General features: G+C 36.6%; 1 protein-coding gene and 1 long non-coding RNA gene across 2 annotated transcripts; one reads left to right on the top strand and one right to left on the bottom strand.

Annotated features, from left to right (window-relative positions):
• Positions 1 to 484: 484 nt before the first annotated feature.
• Positions 485 to 3,966, bottom strand: LOC140223831 (uncharacterized). Its single transcript, XR_011899106.1, has 2 exons — positions 3,832 to 3,966; positions 485 to 2,968 (listed from the first exon to the last, which is right to left on the bottom strand). It is a non-coding gene; the product is annotated as an uncharacterized lncRNA (long non-coding RNA).
• On the top strand, positions 3,846 to 17,985 carry LOC109034197 (CAAX prenyl protease 1 homolog). Its single transcript, XM_019047207.2, has 7 exons — positions 3,846 to 4,078; positions 5,828 to 5,974; positions 8,904 to 9,104; positions 10,702 to 10,996; positions 13,613 to 13,878; positions 15,159 to 15,302; positions 16,488 to 17,985. The coding sequence occupies exons 1-7, from the start codon at positions 3,989 to 3,991 to the stop codon at positions 16,704 to 16,706; spliced, it is 1,362 nt and encodes a 453-aa protein (XP_018902752.2). The 5' UTR covers positions 3,846 to 3,988; the 3' UTR covers positions 16,707 to 17,985.
• Positions 17,986 to 18,333: the final 348 nt, after the last annotated feature.

The raw sequence follows: 18,333 nt of genomic DNA, 5'->3' as shown, positions 1-18,333 counted from the left end.
CTAGACAATTTTCTCAGGGAAGGGTGGGGGTACAAATTTGAGGTCTGTACGGAGTATTTTGTAAAAAGAAGAAAAACTGTTCTTGTCAATGTTTTTATGTATCCAATTCCAAATTTTAATCAGTATCATGGAATGCAAATTATTGGTCTTTCCTATAAAGTGAGAGGGAGTTTTCCCCACAGATTGAAGAAAGGCTCTTTGCCAGGAAATTTTCCGAAAAATTGAGCTATCTTATACCTACTCATTCCAAAAGTGTGTATTTGTAAATTTTCATTTCATTCTTCATGAAAATTCTTTCAAAGCTCTTCAGCAAAGATTTTTCCAGGTATAAATTTTGCACAAGTGGGAGCAAGACCACATCCTGGAAGCCTTTATCTAGCTATGCCTATTTCTCAACCATGCTTTCGTACCAAGTAAAAGTGTGGTGGGCGGTTGGGCTTGCACTCATGTTTTGTGCATTTTCATCACTAAGTAAAAAAGTTGGTTTTACAAGTAGGAATTACAAATTTTAATAATTCATGTAATGAAAATGAATAAATATTACCGCAAAAAAAGTTGAGACTCTTCATTCTAATAGTTCCATAAGTTTGCCTCCGGTTGTGCGGCTAAGCATCCTGGAGGTCCCCTATTAGCTACTGTAATGTGACCACTTTGAATTCAATTCGAATCAAGTTAACAGTGTCGCAAACTTCATTTGCTGGAGTTATCAAAATGAGGGATGTTTCATTTAATTGTAAGGACATATAAGTTTTACTTTGCATTTTGTGGATGATCTGTTTGCACACGGATCTTCCAGGAAATAACTTTACCTCTTTTATATCTTCTAAACTAAGGAAGACAAAAAGCACCTCTACTAAACATTTTAAGGCACTACTTTCAGCCTCAAAGCACATCATACAAATTTAATCTTGTTCCAATGGAAGTCCATAAAAGTGGGTTTGTCTGATCGTAGCCCTATCCTCTCCCAACAGGTCTAAAATTTCAAGGAATGCCATTGGCAAGTGAGCTGCTGCATCTATTGCTTATCGGGAGATATTGACTTAATGGTTGTTGAATCTAATCTGAAACATTAGGTAAAACATTTATCAGCTAGAAGAATGCAATATTGATCCTGTTAACTTTGATAATTTGTGGATCTGAATTGCAGTACATATATGAAAAGGAAGAGTCACATTTGGTCTAGTTGTCGAGTTATACACCTCAAAATTTTGTATATTGTGCGAATTGCGCTCTGTAATTGGTTCTTTCACTCAGAAAGGTGACTACAGCCTCTCAAATTCCCGATCTTTCACATTACCCTACTTAAAGATGTTCAAAGGCTGCATATTTTTTCCATCACATTTTTGGTGGAATTTTCTCACAAGCGGTTAGGATAATGTAGAATATTATGAACAATCCAGTCAGCAGCTTGAGTGAATGCCAACTATTCCGTTAACTGTTGTTTTTCTAGTTTTATTAATAGATCTAAGTATCTAAATTTCTACATTGCTCGAAAATACTGAGAGTACCTAATGAAATAGTGACTTCTCAATGTTTTTTAGAAATATGCTCCACCTATCTCAATTCAGAATATATTGGCTAAGTAAACTTATTTTTTGCAGGACCTCATATCGAAAGTCTTTAAAGCAGAATTAAATTTAGCCTTTGAAGAATAGGTATGCTATTTAAATTTTTTACTCCCTCAAACTGGATGCCTCAGAGTGAAACGGCCGTAACCAACGTTTTTGGAAAAATCTGGCATGTAATTTTTCAGTATGTTGTGAAGAACCTGCTTTATGCTTGAAAAAATTTAATTGCGGTTTTTAAAATGAGATGCAAAACTTAAGAAATTGCTGATTGCATTCGTAACATTAGGGCACTAGACAGTCATTTTAACTTTGAAAAAAATTATCTAAGACCCCTCTGCTCTAAGCTACTATCATTTCAGATCTGCCATTTGCAGGACTTGTGCTGCAAAATCTGATGTCTAGACCAAATCATTTTAAGATCTAACAATAAGTACCTCTCAAATTCATGAACAGTCGTCTTCTGTATGTAGGTTCACTTAGCTTGAAACAAAACAACAGATGTTTACTGTTTTCGGTGATCAGAAATTTTTTAAAAATCATCTCTCCAGGAGCAATCGAGGTTTGGTACGATTTTGTATTTTTAATTCGCGAATGAAATGCTGTGAAACATAGATTTTAATCAATTTCAAGCATTTAACAAAAAGTAGTGAAAATTCAGTGCTGGAATTTTCAGCGCTTTTTGCGAGAGCAAGAAATGTTGGTAGATGCCTTTTTTTTTTCAGTTGGTTAGTCATTCCTCATTTCCAATCTAAATATAAAATATAAGCGGATATGCAACTTTGCAATCTGTGACATGTTTTTTCCTTCTTCTATCATAAACATCATAAACACTGATTAATAGAAAAAAAAATTTGAGCAATTTATTGATTTCTACAGCTAGTACTAAGTTGGTTGATCCATAGAAAATTTACAACAAAAGACTCCTACAATTAGCTTCTCTTTTACATTTATTTTATTTTTCGAGAGTCAAGTCGAAAATCTCCTGTCGCTTTTCTAAAGTTATCAGACGCCTTTGGTGCCAGGCTGCGCAATGAATGTACTCAGAATATTCTGAAAAACTTATTTTCAATGAACAATGGATTTTATGTTGAAACGCTTCATTGCCTAATACATGTAGACATAGAATAATAGCTGTTATTCTATGATGTAAAGTAAGTGGGTAGGTATAGTTCCAATCCAGAGACAAGTGTCCAATCGCCCTCTCGGCGATTTTCCAGAAAAAGAGGAGGGCTGACGTAGCTGACAAGGAGCTTCGAGATCTTTTAATTTAAATTCTCCCGCGCGAGAGTGGTATTTTTTCATGTGAGGTTTGCTCACCAACCATCAACCTTCGCCATCAACCAACTCTCGGTCTCCTCCCCTCCCCCCAGTGCTGCTGTGCTGCTGTCCGCTCCGCGCACCTGGCCATGGACCAAGAGAATAAATAAGGACCCCCAACTCCGGTTAGCGCTGACATCAGCGCTCCCTGGCAGAGGGTGTAGTGAACTAAACCGATGATTGGGTCTTCCTGTTTATATTTCCATGCACCACCTATTTAGGCTTATCACTCAGTAGTGCTCATAGAAGTTTCTAGATCCTCGTATCCTCGTGGTCGCCCTGCAGTTTTGAAGAGTTTAGTGTGAAAAGTTTCCCATTTTCATTTCAATCTTCGTCAGTCTTCGTGTACATAAACTGGTATTAATGTGAAGTGTTATTTCTAACCGTTTTACTCAGCAGCAACTGCTGTTGAGAAAGCCAAAGGAAGTGTGTATGTAGTGTGCAGCAGGAATCAGGATTGTACTTTTAGCCGAAGGCGCCGCTCTGTTAAGTGAAATCTTTTTAGTGAGAAATAGTGTTGTACTGATAAAAATCAACTGAGTGTCACAAAATCAAAGATACTTGACTTCAAGCATTATCTTTAATTTGATTATTAGCAAGTCTCTTTGATTCTGCGTCAGAAGTTGACTGAATCATCTTTGCTCGTGTTCTGATAAGATACTTCACATCAAAGTCTTTCGCATTGACCTCTGCCGAAGGTATGTATCTATACAATTTCATTAGTTTGCGAAAGTAAAATGTATTAAAGTATCTACACAAATAAATAAATCATAGATAAACAAAGAACATTGCATGGAATAACATACTATAGAGGTACGATCGTGGACCGCTGTGGCGTTAGTTCGCCGCACCCTCTGCCAGGTTCGCTGCGAGCGCGCGTTAACGGTTTTTAACACAGGGTAGCATAGGGAGTTGGGAGTCCTTATTTATTCTATTGGTCCATGACCTGGCTGTCTGTGTTCTGTGTATACATTCTTCTGATGTCGAATGCCGACCAGCAGAATTGATTCATTGATAAGACTTTCAGTACTTAAATTCGTGCTTTCAGTGGAAAACTTATTGGTTGGTTTTACTACCGTTTTAAGGTTATATGGCCACACGATATGATGAAGATGGAAGATTACATATTTTGGGGGATAGTGTCCTTTATGTGGATAGAGTACCTTTGGGATTTATATCTATCGTTGAGACAGGTAAGGCAAACAGTTTCATCCTGTTCCTCACTATATAAGGTGATCAGTTTGTTTGATTTGAATCTGCAGAGTAAGTTTCTGCCCGGAAGAAGGTTCAAAGGAGCGTCACTTCCATGAGAAGGGTCAGCCAAGATTGGTTCACATATTGTGGATGTAAACTTGAGGCACTGTTCTCAAAGAGAAAGGTTTAACGCAGGCTTGCCAGGACTAGAGTATCAGTATATCAAGAGAATAGACAGCTCGCTTCATAGAGGGCTTAGGGCTGAAAAGGGTAGTCAGCCCCTCATCTCATAAAATTTCGCTGCCAATCTTCAGACTTCAACTTAAACCAAGACGGCCAAGAATGTTCATACTTAAATGTGCGTTCTTCCCAGTGTTCGAAAAACTCACATTTGAGTTTCAGGAGCAACGTGGCCCATCAATCTTGATTTTTAGGGGCCAAATTGACTTCTTGCCTATAGACCACTGTGCATATAGGGGAAAGTTAGAATCCGGTGCTGTGCATCGAAATTTCAGAAAATAACCAAACAGAAATATTATGATTTTTTTTAAGGACGACTATTTTTAGAGGCCATGCTGGCGCAAAGCCTTCATTTTTTGGGCGCGCTGGTGCCTGTGAGATTTGAACATTGGTTCTTCTGCTAAAATGAGCAAATTTATGCCAAAACTATAATTGAAGCACGTGCTTTGCAAACGACGGGTCGTAACAATTATGAGAATTAATCTTTCCTGATAATTTGAATTCATAGGTTGGCTGCCCTTCTGGGCCCGTATGTTGTTAGCGGAGCATCCGTGAAGGCATGATGGATTTTTGAAGTTTCATACCTGTCTGTACTCTTGCTATGCAGGTACTTTAGGCAGGACTGTTTTTCCCTCTTTGTTCTATGTTCGGGAGCTATTATTTGCCCTTTCATCAATACAAACTAAGATGCTGTAGATTGGGACATATTATGATTTTCAATTGGTCAGAAAGTTAGTATGTCAATTACGTACATGAATGAAAAAAGGGGAATTTTCTTGCGTGTGGTACTTACAGAAAACTCAGTGGTCACTCATATCTTTCCCAAATCACGCCAGGTTTTTTCTGTAAAATCTTTCACATTGGTCCAATTTTTACATGACTGGTTCAGGGGCACCAGTGATCTCTGACTGAAGTCAGGTTGGTGATCTCAGTGAAGAGGAGAGGGTAACTTTGAAACCGATCTGACGAAAATTCATAGCAAGTGGAAGCCATGAGTTTTTCTGTTTACAGTACTTCTTTGTAGTCAATTATGTCATTTTCTCACTGGCTAATGATCAATCAAATTTACTGTACATTATACTTAACTATTGAACAAAATTTTCCCAAACTTGAAGTCAGAAAGATGGATTGCTGAACAATCGGTACAATAATGTCTCTTAAGTTGAAACACCATTCAGTGCAGAACTGAACAGTCGAGAACTCAGAATAGAAAAACCCCATTCAGAACGGAATGGGATTCATAAAGTTTTTAGGTATTCTTAATGTATCTGAGCAACCATCATTTAAACCATAAATTTAGACTCTCAAAACACTACTATCCTGCAAATAGTAGAGCAAATCTGAACTGATACAAACATCAGGTAGTCTCAATGTGGAAGGCAAAGTTTTGGAAAACAACTAGAACTTCTTTGCAAATTTGTAAATTACATGTTCAGTTAAAACAATTTTAGTCATTGACAACAATTAAGCGAATCTTTTTGTAATTTGAATGAATTTGTTCTTTCTAGCGCAATGTTTATCTAACCCACCTGAAGAGGCCAGAAATTCTTGAAGGGATTTTGGATGGTAAAGATTACGAAAAAGCTCGAGTCTATGCTTTGGACAAAAGTAACTTTGGTATCATCAAAGACGGATATGGATTGGTTCTAAATTCTGTAAGTTCAGCTTGGTGAAGTCGTAAATAAGTTTTTTATACTTTTATTTTGAAACTGCTTAGCTTGAGGTTACGGGTGAGTTGCACTACTCAGTCCCAGAATGGTCTTTTGGTTGCCTAAGCTCTTAGATTAGCAAAATATAATGAGATTTGTTCAAATACCCAGTTTACATACACATACATAAAGTCGCGATTATAGCGCCGCCTCGCGCTCTGCGACGCCCAATCGCCATTGCCCCCTATCCTCCCAGAGATCATCAGGCAATTGGCACCTTCTGATCTCCTCCTCCACCCCTTGTCGCCAACCTTTCACAGGACGTCCACGCCGTCGCCTTCCGGGAGGAACCCAATCGAAGACCTGCTTGGGCAACCGATCATCTGCCATCCTTCGCACATGTCCATACCAGACCAACTGCTTGGACCTGATATCGTGCACGATGTCCTTTTCCACACCCATCAAATACCCAGTTTCTATGCCTAAATTGATGGAGCTATCACTCATTGAAAAACACAGTGCATGACATCATTCCACACATTAGGTGATATACCATGGTCTCTTCCACCTTTGGTTCATTCATCAGTGACACACACGTATGCACTGGTTGCTTGACGTAAAATATATGGATGAAAATAAGGTGGAAGAAATGGAAGTATGCACCTCCATAGTGGATTATGTCATAAGCTGTTTTTTTTGATTGGCAATATCTCAGTTTGTATGGGGTGTAGAAAGTTGGCAATCAAATGCATCCACTTTTTGGAAATCTATAATTTGAAACCATCATAACTTGGATTTATAACAAAGGGCATATGGCCAATTGTCTCTTGTCTATTTTAATTTAATAATATCCAGCATAAGCACGATACTCAATATTAAAGGAATGCCACTGCTCAGAAACAAGAGTGGATTATCTCTTACTTAAACCAACTAACTAGTTAATTCTGACTTCAGTCACATCACTCAGTTAGCAAGCTCTATAAATGTGAATGCATCAGCATAAGATGTATTAGATGTTCCTTGCCAAGAAATAGGCACTGCTCTAGTATTAAAAAATTTTCTGACTTCAATAACTGGATCTGCAATTTGCACATTCATCTTCGTTTGAGTAATTTTTAGAAGTATAATTCATTGCGAACAGGCGTGCAGGAAGTTCTACGGGGCAAAAATTTGTTGTAACATCAGCCTCAAAACTTTCTTATTCTTGAAAAATTTCCTCTCTTTGTAAAAAAGTTAAAAGTATGCATCGAATTAAATAATGTCAAAAATCAGCGCCCTTTTCTGTTTATTCTCTTTTTTTTGCTGTAAACAAAGAAGAAAAAAGTCCTCATCGTTAAATTTCCTCTTGCACTCAGGGGTTGCCTCAGCTATGTGCGAATGGAGGCCTGCATGCACCAGCATTTTCTGCACCCCATGTTGTGGTGACAATGAATGCTAAACTATTGATGCTATAGTAGTAATGCATCAGTTTGCTTTCTGATTAAAAATCTAATTCATGTCAAAGAATATTTCAAATCCTTTCTTATTTTCCCCTTTTATTACATTTTTAAATCTTCGACTTTTTCAAGAAGTAACGAAAATGAGAGTCTTCTTCACAGTTAGCACCTTACAAACCAAGGAGAGTGATTTTTAATGTGAATTTTGATGTGAGTTATTGTGCCGAAAGAACCAGTATGAGAATTCAACAGAGGTCAGATGTGTATAAAGCCATGAGCTCAAAATTTCAAGCTGGGCTGTTAGGCTAAACTGCACTGTCAAGAAAGATCAACTGGAGGAAAATAGATGGGGATCAATGCTTTTAAAGTAGCATTAATTAATGGTTTAAAAGGGTCCAAGTTAAGAAATTATGCACAGCGAAATATTCAAATCTTAGAGCGAACACACCTTGCCCTAGAAAATATTAACTTAATCAGGAAGACAAGGTTGAAGATTCTCATAATGTTAATGTTAGCAGATAAACCCGATTTAACGCCAAACTAGAATAGCCTAGGCCAAACTATTTTTCAGGGAAATCACTTTACCATTGTGAACGAAGGTAAATATTCTGAATTTATGGAAGATGTAAGTAAATAAGTAAGTAATTAAGGGTCAGGCTAACTGGTTGAGGCATCCTCTAGGGGCTAAGACAACTGGGATCTGCTGTCATGTACCTACTGCACCTCAGAGTTGGACTGTGCTCCTAAATTAATGAAAGATGTAGCTATTGCAGAGAAATCAAAACACGACACACCTCTGCAATCACTTAGATTACTTAAATTCAATGTTAGGAAGTCGGTGGAGTCAGGAAACCTAAATGTAGGAAGGAAGCGAAGTATTTTGTGGTAGCTGAAGAGGGATTTGCTACTTTGCAGACGGCTCATGTGGCAGAAGGTTATAGTGAGATAGAAATGAATCATATTTAGCTGAAAGAAACCAATGGGTTTATAGTGTTGTAAAAATCTTGCATCCACATCTTTACTTGAAAAAATGCGTAGAAAAGCAAACAGTTTTTGTTTACCTTCAATAAATTGTTAATTTTTAAGAAACACTAATGTATACATTTTATTGCTTAACATACGTTAAGCAATTTTCCAAGCAAAGAAGAAATTAAACCGTATTGGATACACTGTAATCGCATTGATTCCCCTCTGCGAAATGCAATCCAAATTATGTCAGCAGATATCTCCAACAGAATATGCGAACATCACCAATCAGATGATAACTCTTTTTGGAGCATGTGTGAAGTTTTTTTAAGTTCTCAAAAGAAAAGTCCTGGGGTACTCCAGTTCGATCTTAAACCACGTTTGGTCGTTTACATCAATACCTACCATTTGTACGTAGTCAGATCATTATAATTTGCCTGTAAAACTTAACTCAAAAAAATTTGTTTTTCCCCAAGTAATGTGTGGTAATGTTATGTACATACGCTATAAGGTCTTTATGTTTTCTTTTATAGGTTATTATTTTCTGCAATGGGCTAGTCTATTTTTGGAACTCTGGGCGATCTATGGCTGGTGTTGTAGGTTTGGAAGAAAATGAATTGGTCGTGAGTGCTTGCTTCATGGTGTTGATGAACATTTTCAATGTTATAACGTCTCTGCCCACCAGTATTTACAATACATTCGTATTGGAAGAGAAGCATGGTTTCAATAAGCAAGTGAGTCTACATTCCATGAGCGTTCAAAAGAACTGCATTCAATTAGCGTTCGAAAGAATTGCATCAAAGAAGCGTTCTAAAGAACAGCCTTCAAGTATACAAAACAACACAAAAAACTCCCACTTATTTAAGCACATATTTATATGGTTTGCGCGTCATTCATATGCAGGGTGTCTACAAGTCTGGAAATAGTACTGATTTTTAATGGGCGGTCTGGAAGTGCTGAAAAAGTGCGGAATTTTGTGAGGTCTGGAATTTTTTCCTTTTTTTGTCATTTTTATCACAGTTTGAGCGGGAATTCCAAATTTGCCGAATTTAGTCTATTGGAGGTACTGAAAAAGTACTGAATTTCTTGGGAGAGTACTGTAAAAGTACTCATTTTTGGTGAACCTATTTTAGTAGACACCCTGATATTGATTTTGCAAGTGCGCCTGAATGTATAATTGACCAGGACAAGTGGATTTTTTATTATTGGATACTAGTTTCGGTTGCTCACAAATAGAGGAATGCATTTGTATATGCAAAAATCATCCTTTCAAACACGCCATGTGTTCTAATTATTATATGTAACTGAAAGTTCTTTTCTCTATTGATTATTTGTTTTTTTTTTTTTTTTTTTTTTTTTTTTTACCAAGATCGATCTGGTCTCAATTAATCCGGATAAGCAAGAGTTTTCTGTACTCAATTAAGAAATCTTCTGCTTCATTACTCTTCCAGAGGATTTTACTTATTTTATTACCAGATGTCATAAACTGAGTAACACAAGCTTACCAAATGAAAGTAACCAAATATCAAAATAGGACTCTGCCGGAAAGAAAATCGAGGAAGAAAAAAATAAAATAGAAATTTCAGTAAATTGCGATTTAAGGCTGAAATATTTAATTTATTAGACAGTATTCATGCAAATTAATTTTTGCTAAAGGTGTTTCTTCTCTGACCAATAGGATCTCAAAAAAATAATACTGCATCACATAGTTAGAATTTTCCATGCATGATTTTCAGTTGTTGGTCACATGCTGATCAAAATTTTATGCAGAATAAGATTTGTGCAACAAAAGTTATTGAAAGTATCTCTCAACCTAGACATTAACGTCTTTCGATGCATGAACTCAAACTTCCCCGTCATAAAAAACTATCATCCACTGAAGTTAAATGGCTTACTGACCGTTACCAAAGCAGTCTCTGTAGTATGAAAGTATGGCAGCCTCAGTTTTGGCACTTTGACTCTGCTGTTGAATATTGTTTGGACTTCGAGCAAGACGGGATAGGTAAGTAACTCTGCTCGGCTAAGAAGCATTCTGAAACCTTTCCGGTGCGCGATTTGATTTGATTTGAGAAATCAGTATTTTTGTATTCAGTGTCATGGAAGAGAACTTAATTATCTTGATTAGGAGTCAATTTCAGCAATTTTTGTTGCGTGAATCAAGTTCTACAAGAAATTTTGAAGAGGAAACATGTATTAGACTAAAATTGTAACTAAATTAATGGTCCCTTTTCATTTGTGAACCTAGGGATACTGGTTTAATTCTGGTAAGAGGAGAACTACAAGTTATACACAAAGAAGTAAATATAGTGTGGGTCTCTTTTATTTTTACAGACTGTGCCGTTTTTCATTAAAGACCATATCAAATCCTTCGGAATCACCCAGGTACTAACCATTCCACTGACAATGGCCGTCGTTTACATTGTCAAGATTGGCGGTGATTATTTCTTCTTCTATCTGTGGTTGTTTACTTTAGTAATGTCACTGTTCTTGATGACCATCTATCCCGATTATATTGCTCCCCTATTTGACAAGTATACTCCTCTGCCAGAGGGTGAACTTCGCTCCAGTATTGAAGAACTTGCATCAAGTATCGGTTTCCCACTGTATAAGCTTTATGTTGTCGAAGGTAAATCAAAAATTTATTGTTTTTTTTTCTTTTTGTCTGAATTTTATCAAAAGAGACTAGAAATCTTTGAAATATTACTTCTTTTTGGTGTGAGATTTTGTGGAGTGGGTATGGAGGTGGGTTGTAATGACTGCAGAAGGTTTCCGCCTAAGTCAGTTTTACCAGTTTTACCATTCTTTTGCAGCGGAAGGTGTCTTCCTGCCCTGCATCAAACTGGAATGCCTGAGAATTCACTTCAGCCAAAGCCAAGAGCAGTGCAGCTTTATTGAGATAAAAACGGAGGTGGCAGCTCCGATTTGTTTACACTGTGTTGTAGGTGGATACAATATATGACAGCAATATTTCCTAACAAAATTTGTAATTCAAAGTATGGAAAATGAACTGTAACGTCTGTTATTTTGGTTGAATTTCTCACATATTACGCTTTTGAACACTTTTATGCCTTTTTTCCGTTAACCACATCATATTCAAGAAAATCGATCAAATAAATAGTCTGTATCCACCTGCACCAACCACAAAATCAAGTAATCCGAAATATTAGCAACTCCTTTTTTTTCTCTTTGGTGCGGCTTGGGGTTCCAGAGTGACACGTGTCAATAAAAACACGGGAAAATACAAAATATCAGGAAATTTACTTTTACTTCAATGATATGATAAATAAAATGTCCCCCAGGCAGAATGTAATTCCTTGAAATCTTTGTTCTGTGGTTTGTGCCTTTGCACATGAACAACTCAATGCTTTATTGATTTTTATTTTTCTATAGCTAGAAAGTTTTTTTCAAAATAGTACTAAGCAATTCTTCTGCAGTTGATTAAAGTGTCTTTAAATAATGTGAAGAAGCTGATCTGTAGTTCCAGTATTTTTGCTCTGCGTTTTTAGTGCAGCTGAAATACTGAAGATTAGCCTATCATAAATGCTAGGAACTATCGTAAAAACTAGTAGGAAAACTCAGTAAAAAGTTGAAAAATTCGGGAGTAGAGGCTTTCTAAATGCTCTGCATTCACGTTCTTAAATGGTAAATAGGATTGTTCAAAAGAGCCAACATTTTTAATTCTCTCGCTGCATTTTCCCATGTCTAAGGGTCCCACTAGATTGCCCTAAAAATTTCTGTCTCCTAGGTGAAGCATGGATTTACTAGCACACGTTTTCCATTAAAAATTACTCTGGTTTAAATGATAGGAAAAACAAACTCTTGAAATTTGATTTCGGCATATAACATGTGGTTAGAATTTTTTTGAAAAAAAACCACCTAAAGAGACTTTTACATACGAAAAACTTGCACTTTGGACTAGCGGGATAAAGGTATCTTTATTTATTTGACAATACTGCTGACTTTAGGGATGAATAGGAATGGACCACAATAACCAAGAGATAAGCCTTGGACCGGTGATCAAGGACTTTTGAAAGGGGAATCATTCCGCTAAGCGTAGTTGGGCAAAACCGGTGCAGCAGGTCCTCGACCCTACCCTCCACCCTGCATCTCCTGGGTCCAAAGTGCGAGTTTTTTGTTTAAAAATGTCACTTGGTTGATTTTTTCCCCTCAAAAAATGAAAGACTGTACTCCTCTGACTGCATTTCATACACCAAAATCAAATCTAAAGCACAAGGCCAGTTTTCCCCTCCATTTGAGCAATTGGAAAAAAGATGGTGCTGGCGCATGTGTCTAGGCTTCACTTAGAATTTATAGGGCACTGTAATTGTACTCTTAGATATGAAAAAATGCCCGAGGAACAAGACTTTGAAAACCACTGATTTTTCAAACTGAAAGTTTGGTTTCCCTTTCTTTTGATTCTTCCAGTTCGGTTTTTTGGCGTAACCTTTGGAACAGAGTCTAACTGAATTTTCCACCCAAAAAGAAAAGAAAAAATTAAAAATAAAAAAGACATTACTCTTATTTGCGTGCATGTTCTCTAGGTGGTAAACCATGCAATCAGTTGAAGGAAAGAATCTAAAAGTTAATTCTTAGGTGTATGACTATAACCTCCTTGATAATGGATCGATTCTATGATGAAAGTTGATGGCTGTGAACTACTATCGCTAAAAATTCTCAGGAGGCACCTCTCTCGTTTGTGTTCGAATAAGCATATCGACGGTGAAACTACCAAACCTCGTATCTCGGTTTGCGACGTCGCAGACTTCCTGTCATACTTCATTTTTTAAATGAAAAACTACTTAACGTCCAGTCTTAAAAATTTCTGTGATTTTTCCTCTTCGTGCGGAGAAAATTCTGTGAAAATTTCAAGGAATGATATTGATTTGGGCTACTTCAAAAAAATAAAATGCGAGCGTAGATTTTTAAACACCGCAAGCAAACGAGATACGTGGTTTGGTAGTTTCACCGTCAATATGTAGCCTTACTAATTCAATCTGTAGATAATGTTTTAATTGCTGGGCAGAAGACAAAAACACTCTGCACAAAAGACTAGTCTGTATTGTGGTTTTGAGCCACAAAAACCAATAATGAAGCAGTCATTTTGACAGACCAGGTAGAGAACATGTCAAGGTTGATGAGAAGGACAAATATGTGAAAAATTAACTCAGTAGTGTAAAATTAACATTGCCTCCTTGTCGCTGTTATCATATTTTGTATCCTTTGTTTAATTATTTACCTTTAGGCTCCAAGAGATCAGCCCATAGTAATGCTTATTTCTATGGTTTTTTCAAAAACAAACGGATTGTACTATATGACACTCTCTTGAAGGACTATAAGCCTGTGTCAGACAAGAAAGACGATGATAAGAACGAAAGGGAAGAAATCGAAGCAGAAAAAAAAGGAGAGAGCAAAAAGGGATGTGATAATGATGAAGTCCTCGCAGTATTAGCCCACGAACTTGGACATTGGAAGTTGAATCATGTTTTGAAGAACATCATAATCATGCAGGTTTGAATTTTTTAAGCCACTAAGTACTCAATGGATTATTTTAGGACATGGTTCAAGCATCTACCTGTAGTTAGAATGAGATTCATAAGAATGAACAAGGATTTACCTCTACGTTGGTGGAGAAAATTGTTCCTCCTGTTTTTTATGGGGCATACTACATAGTCTAAAGTCCACTTAATGAGCTTGTAAAATCCAGATTCAAATCTGTAAAAGACAATGCTTCAATACTGGTGGTGATGACCGGGCCATTCACTTTACACTTACTATTGTGTGCAGCCATAAGAGGCCTGCAATGCGTGTATTTTGAAAGGAAGAATAATGGTTACGTTTCATCACACTCTGGAAACTGCAAGAACACACAAGAATTTTAAGCGCATGATTCTTGCGTGAAAACTCTATATATTGTCGTCAGCCTGAAATCGTAGTAAAACAGAAAAATTTTCACCAGAACTAAATTTTAACAACAAAATAGTAAATTCTTCAATAGCTTAAAAATTCTACCTGTGTTGTTAGTTTCCAAGGAGTGATGAAAGGTAACGATTGTGTTCGTCTTCACAATACATGGGTTTCAGGCCACTCTTAGCTGCTTAATAGAGTGTCAAGTCAGAGGGAAGGTTATCTCAGAAGGGACTGATGCATTGTCATTTATGTATTTTAATTCTGATTTAACCACCTCAGGTTTTGTGAAGTAGACTGCAGATCAATTGATTATTGTTGCATTTTCAATCCTTATAATTATTATTTTATATCCTAATTATTTTACAATTAATCTGTTGTTTGCTTGAATGCCAAGCATTCCCTCGGGTAATCACATTTGAAAAGCCTAGGGAGGACTATATGTTCTCCAAATTTGTAGACATTTTTTGTATGTTGAAATGCAACATGCCAATTACACCCAGATTACTCGAAAGATGCCTGTACGTGGCCACTTTTTAATCTGCTGATGGTCCTGATCTTTCATGTACACTTAATCAGTTACCTTTTTCAAAGAACCCTGTAAAGCTTGTCGAGAATTTAATTGCCTCTTAATAATGATCAGCAAATTAGAGTTGGTGCACTTTAATTCTCTGTAGAGTCCACGTCAAATGAGTTTGCACACTTTTAGACTGTAACAGAAAATCCGCAGTCACTCCTTGCTTCTTGCATTTACGTTACATGTAAAAGTGACATCAGACAATCTTCTGCTGCAGTCAAGAAGTGCATAAGCTTATTTGGCAAGGACTCCAGATAAATTAGGTAAATTCAGAATTGGCTTAACCGCAATTTTTTTCCCTTTCCAGGTCAACCTGCTATTGATGTTCCTTGCCTTTGGGTTGCTGTTCAAATACTCTGTGCTGTATCGAGCATTTGGATTCTTTGACTCACAACCAGTTTTCATCGGCTTGGTTATAGTTCAACAGTTTGTATTCAGTCCATATAATGCTGTAAGTAACACTTTTTATTCGTCATTAACTCATCAAGTATGATAATAGAAAAATGAAAAATTCTACGCAAAAAAATCCCAACTTCATTCCATTTTAATGCAAGTTACCAACAGCTTTACTTAGTGAAATTTTGGGATGTTTTTATACTTGCAGGTTACTCTAAAAATTTTCTCGAAACATTTCACATAAAAATATGCAAATATTTCTATGTGACCCCCATTCCTGTAGACGGAGTTAAAATAGGGCGGACATTTAACACAGCAATCTTGGTACATGATAGATTTGCATTAATGTGAATTGATTATAAAAGTGCATTTCTCCATCACCAAGCTCTAAAAAAATGAATACCTATGCTCAAATATCTCAACTTATTCAGAATCGTTTTAAATAAAGGTGTAGAGATATAACATGTAAAGGGAGTTATTAGCATTGTAGTCAATAGCATTGCCAGATTAACTTAGCCTTGAGATCATTGATTTGCAGTTGAATTTAATACTAAAAAACAATTGTATCATAGATCTCATTATAAGAGATATAATATCTTTTGTCAATTTATATGAGACCACAAATTTGACTATTCTTAAGAAAGAATCGAAGTGAATTGATGCAAGTTTCTCAAGAGAGTGATTTTTGACTAAGGTTTTTGATAGACAATGATTCTCAGGATCCCAAAGAATAAGTTGCGAGGGGCTAAGTTCATTTTTGCGCCAATAGACGACAGAAAGTTCTGACAATTTTGAGCATTGAACTTGGTTGACTAAAACTCCAAATAACTCCTCTCAAAATTGAGTTTCTTTTAAATTGCATCATAGCTCTAGTTTGGTTTGCTACTTTTTTTTTTTTTTTTTTTTTTTTTACTACTACTTCAAATACCACACACACAAGTGGTAATCCTTGCGCTTCCAGTTAGAGCCCCTCCCCCTCCGTCCCTAACATGCACCAGCCCAAGGCAACCGTTGTTTGAGACCATTAAACTCGGGTCGCCTAACCAGGAACCGAACCCTGGACCTCCTGACTGTAGAGCCAGCTCTACAACCACTACACCTCAGGAGGCCGACAATTTTTGGCTTTTTTGTGAAAAAGCTCTCCTGAGCAATAGTAAAGTACTAAAAATCAAATCAATTTCTATTACTAGAAGTTATTTATCATTTGATCACTGATTAGAACTGATTATTTGCTTTGCAGATTTTATCCTTCCTTTTGACAATTTTGTGCCGGAAATTCGAATTTCAAGCTGACGCATTTGCCTTGGCACTTGGCAAAGAAGAATATCTTCAAGCAGCTCTCATTAAACTGAATAAGGACAATTTAAGTTTCCCAATTTATGACTGGCTCTTCTCTATGTGGCATCTTTCTCATCCTCCATTACTTGAACGCTTGGAAGCCCTTAAGAAAATCAAGTAATGACACTCTCTGCAAACCTACTTTAAGGACTGTTGTATTTCTTTGTACCTCGCGTTTTTTGATCGGTGGTTCTTATTTCTCCATTCCATGAAGGTTGGAAAGGGTTGTAACAACAGGTCCCATACTCTAATAACATTGTAACTCACCAACAATGAGTAAAAACTGATGTTGTTAAGTTAGCGATACTTCTCCTCCTTTTTGTTTCTTCTATATGGATTAACTTGTTTCAAATTTTTAGGGGAGTAACCCATCAAAACCAAGTCAAATAAATTTGTTTTTGACCAGTTGAAACTGGTTCCCTAATGTCAAAAAAGAGGTTATCCTTTGGACACAAGTATGTCTTGAGTTTATTGAAGCACTTCTAGGGAGTCTGCTTGTGCACCATTAAGAACTACAAGTTTTTCATGAAATCTGATAAATTTTTTATCACTTGTACTCTTTTATGCAGAGGTAACAAAATTTGTGATCCAGAAGCAAAATTCGTGCAAAAATTACCAAAATATCTACTGTCGTTCATTTTATCCAGTGACATACTCAGGGAACCGCAGCTCCCTCTAGGGACTTTATTGCAGTCCATAGGTAAAAAAACTCATCTTAGCTTCCTGATTGTAAATACTGTGATAGTGGTTTTTTTCCTTTTCTTTTTTCTCCAATTCCAATCGGTAATAATTTTTGTATTTGTCTCAAAAAATACCCTGACTAACTCAGGCATTGTAAATTTTATTCTAGTTCTTCTACCCAGGGTGTGTGCTGAATTTTTCAGTTGCACTGCATGTGATTTAATGTTATCATAAGTAAATTATCAGTCAAGAGGATAAAAAAATTGAGATGTAAGGTGAAAAAGAGCAAAATCCAACTACAGGAGTTGTGATTCATGCTTCATTTGGCCGTGTGAAAATACGGTCAGGTCAGGTCAGAAATATTGAACAACTGTTCCCAACTTAGAAAACTGTTACCTGTGATTCAGCAAATAGATGTAAGTTAGTAGGAAATAAAAACAAAAAAAAAATAAATTAAAAAAAAAAGAAAACCTCCAAAATTTTGTCTTTTTTAAAGGCTGTGAATTTCTTGGATAAGTCAATTGGAGCAAGTGTTTTGTAGGTACCCAGTTCATCGCCCAATTAACTTTTGCAATATACGTATTGTTGCATGGTGTATCAATGATGGAACCACGAAATCCTGCATCTCGATTTGTGAAACGATTTTGATATAAATCAGCTCCAACACATGTACCTTATTTGCCATCGACATAATTTGGTTATAAAAAATTTGAAAATTACCCGGAAATGTATTTTTTAATGGGCACCATGGCGCTAATTTGCAAAAAGCATATCTTATACTGTGCTCTTAGAGGGAGGGGGGGGGGGCATACGCCAACCCAACAGATCCATCCTAGGTTTTCCCATCGGAGTTCTTTCACAGTGTAAATTTATAAGTTAGACACTCTTATAAGTAGCCCCTTAAACAGAGGATTCTACGGTCAAAGCTTGCAATTAAACTTGACGGGTTTCCTTGCTATTTCCACTGTTCTGCTCCTCAGCAGCTTACCCATTGAGGTCTTACAGAGAGTGCTAAAAATGTAGGGGAACTTCCAATCCTTCCCCTTTAATTTCTTACTTGCGGGATA

The sequence above is a fragment of the Bemisia tabaci genome, chromosome 2 (genome assembly GCF_918797505.1).
Source record: "Bemisia tabaci chromosome 2, PGI_BMITA_v3".
Taxonomy (NCBI): Eukaryota; Metazoa; Arthropoda; class Insecta; order Hemiptera; family Aleyrodidae; genus Bemisia; species Bemisia tabaci.
The sequence above is the reverse complement of the archived record's forward strand: the minus strand, read 5'-3'. Positions and strand labels throughout refer to the sequence as shown.

Bases quoted from the DNA above. Each gene is read 5' to 3' on its own strand.
- LOC109034197 (XM_019047207.2), top strand. From the start codon at position 3,989: ATGATGAAGATGGAAGATTACATATTTTGGGGGATAGTGTCCTTTATG. The intron at 4,079-5,827 runs GTAAGGCAAACA...TGTTCTTTCTAG, and splicing joins TATATCTATCGTTGAGACAG to CGCAATGTTTATCTAACCCA. The intron at 10,997-13,612 runs GTAAATCAAAAA...ATTTACCTTTAG, and splicing joins TAAGCTTTATGTTGTCGAAG to GCTCCAAGAGATCAGCCCAT.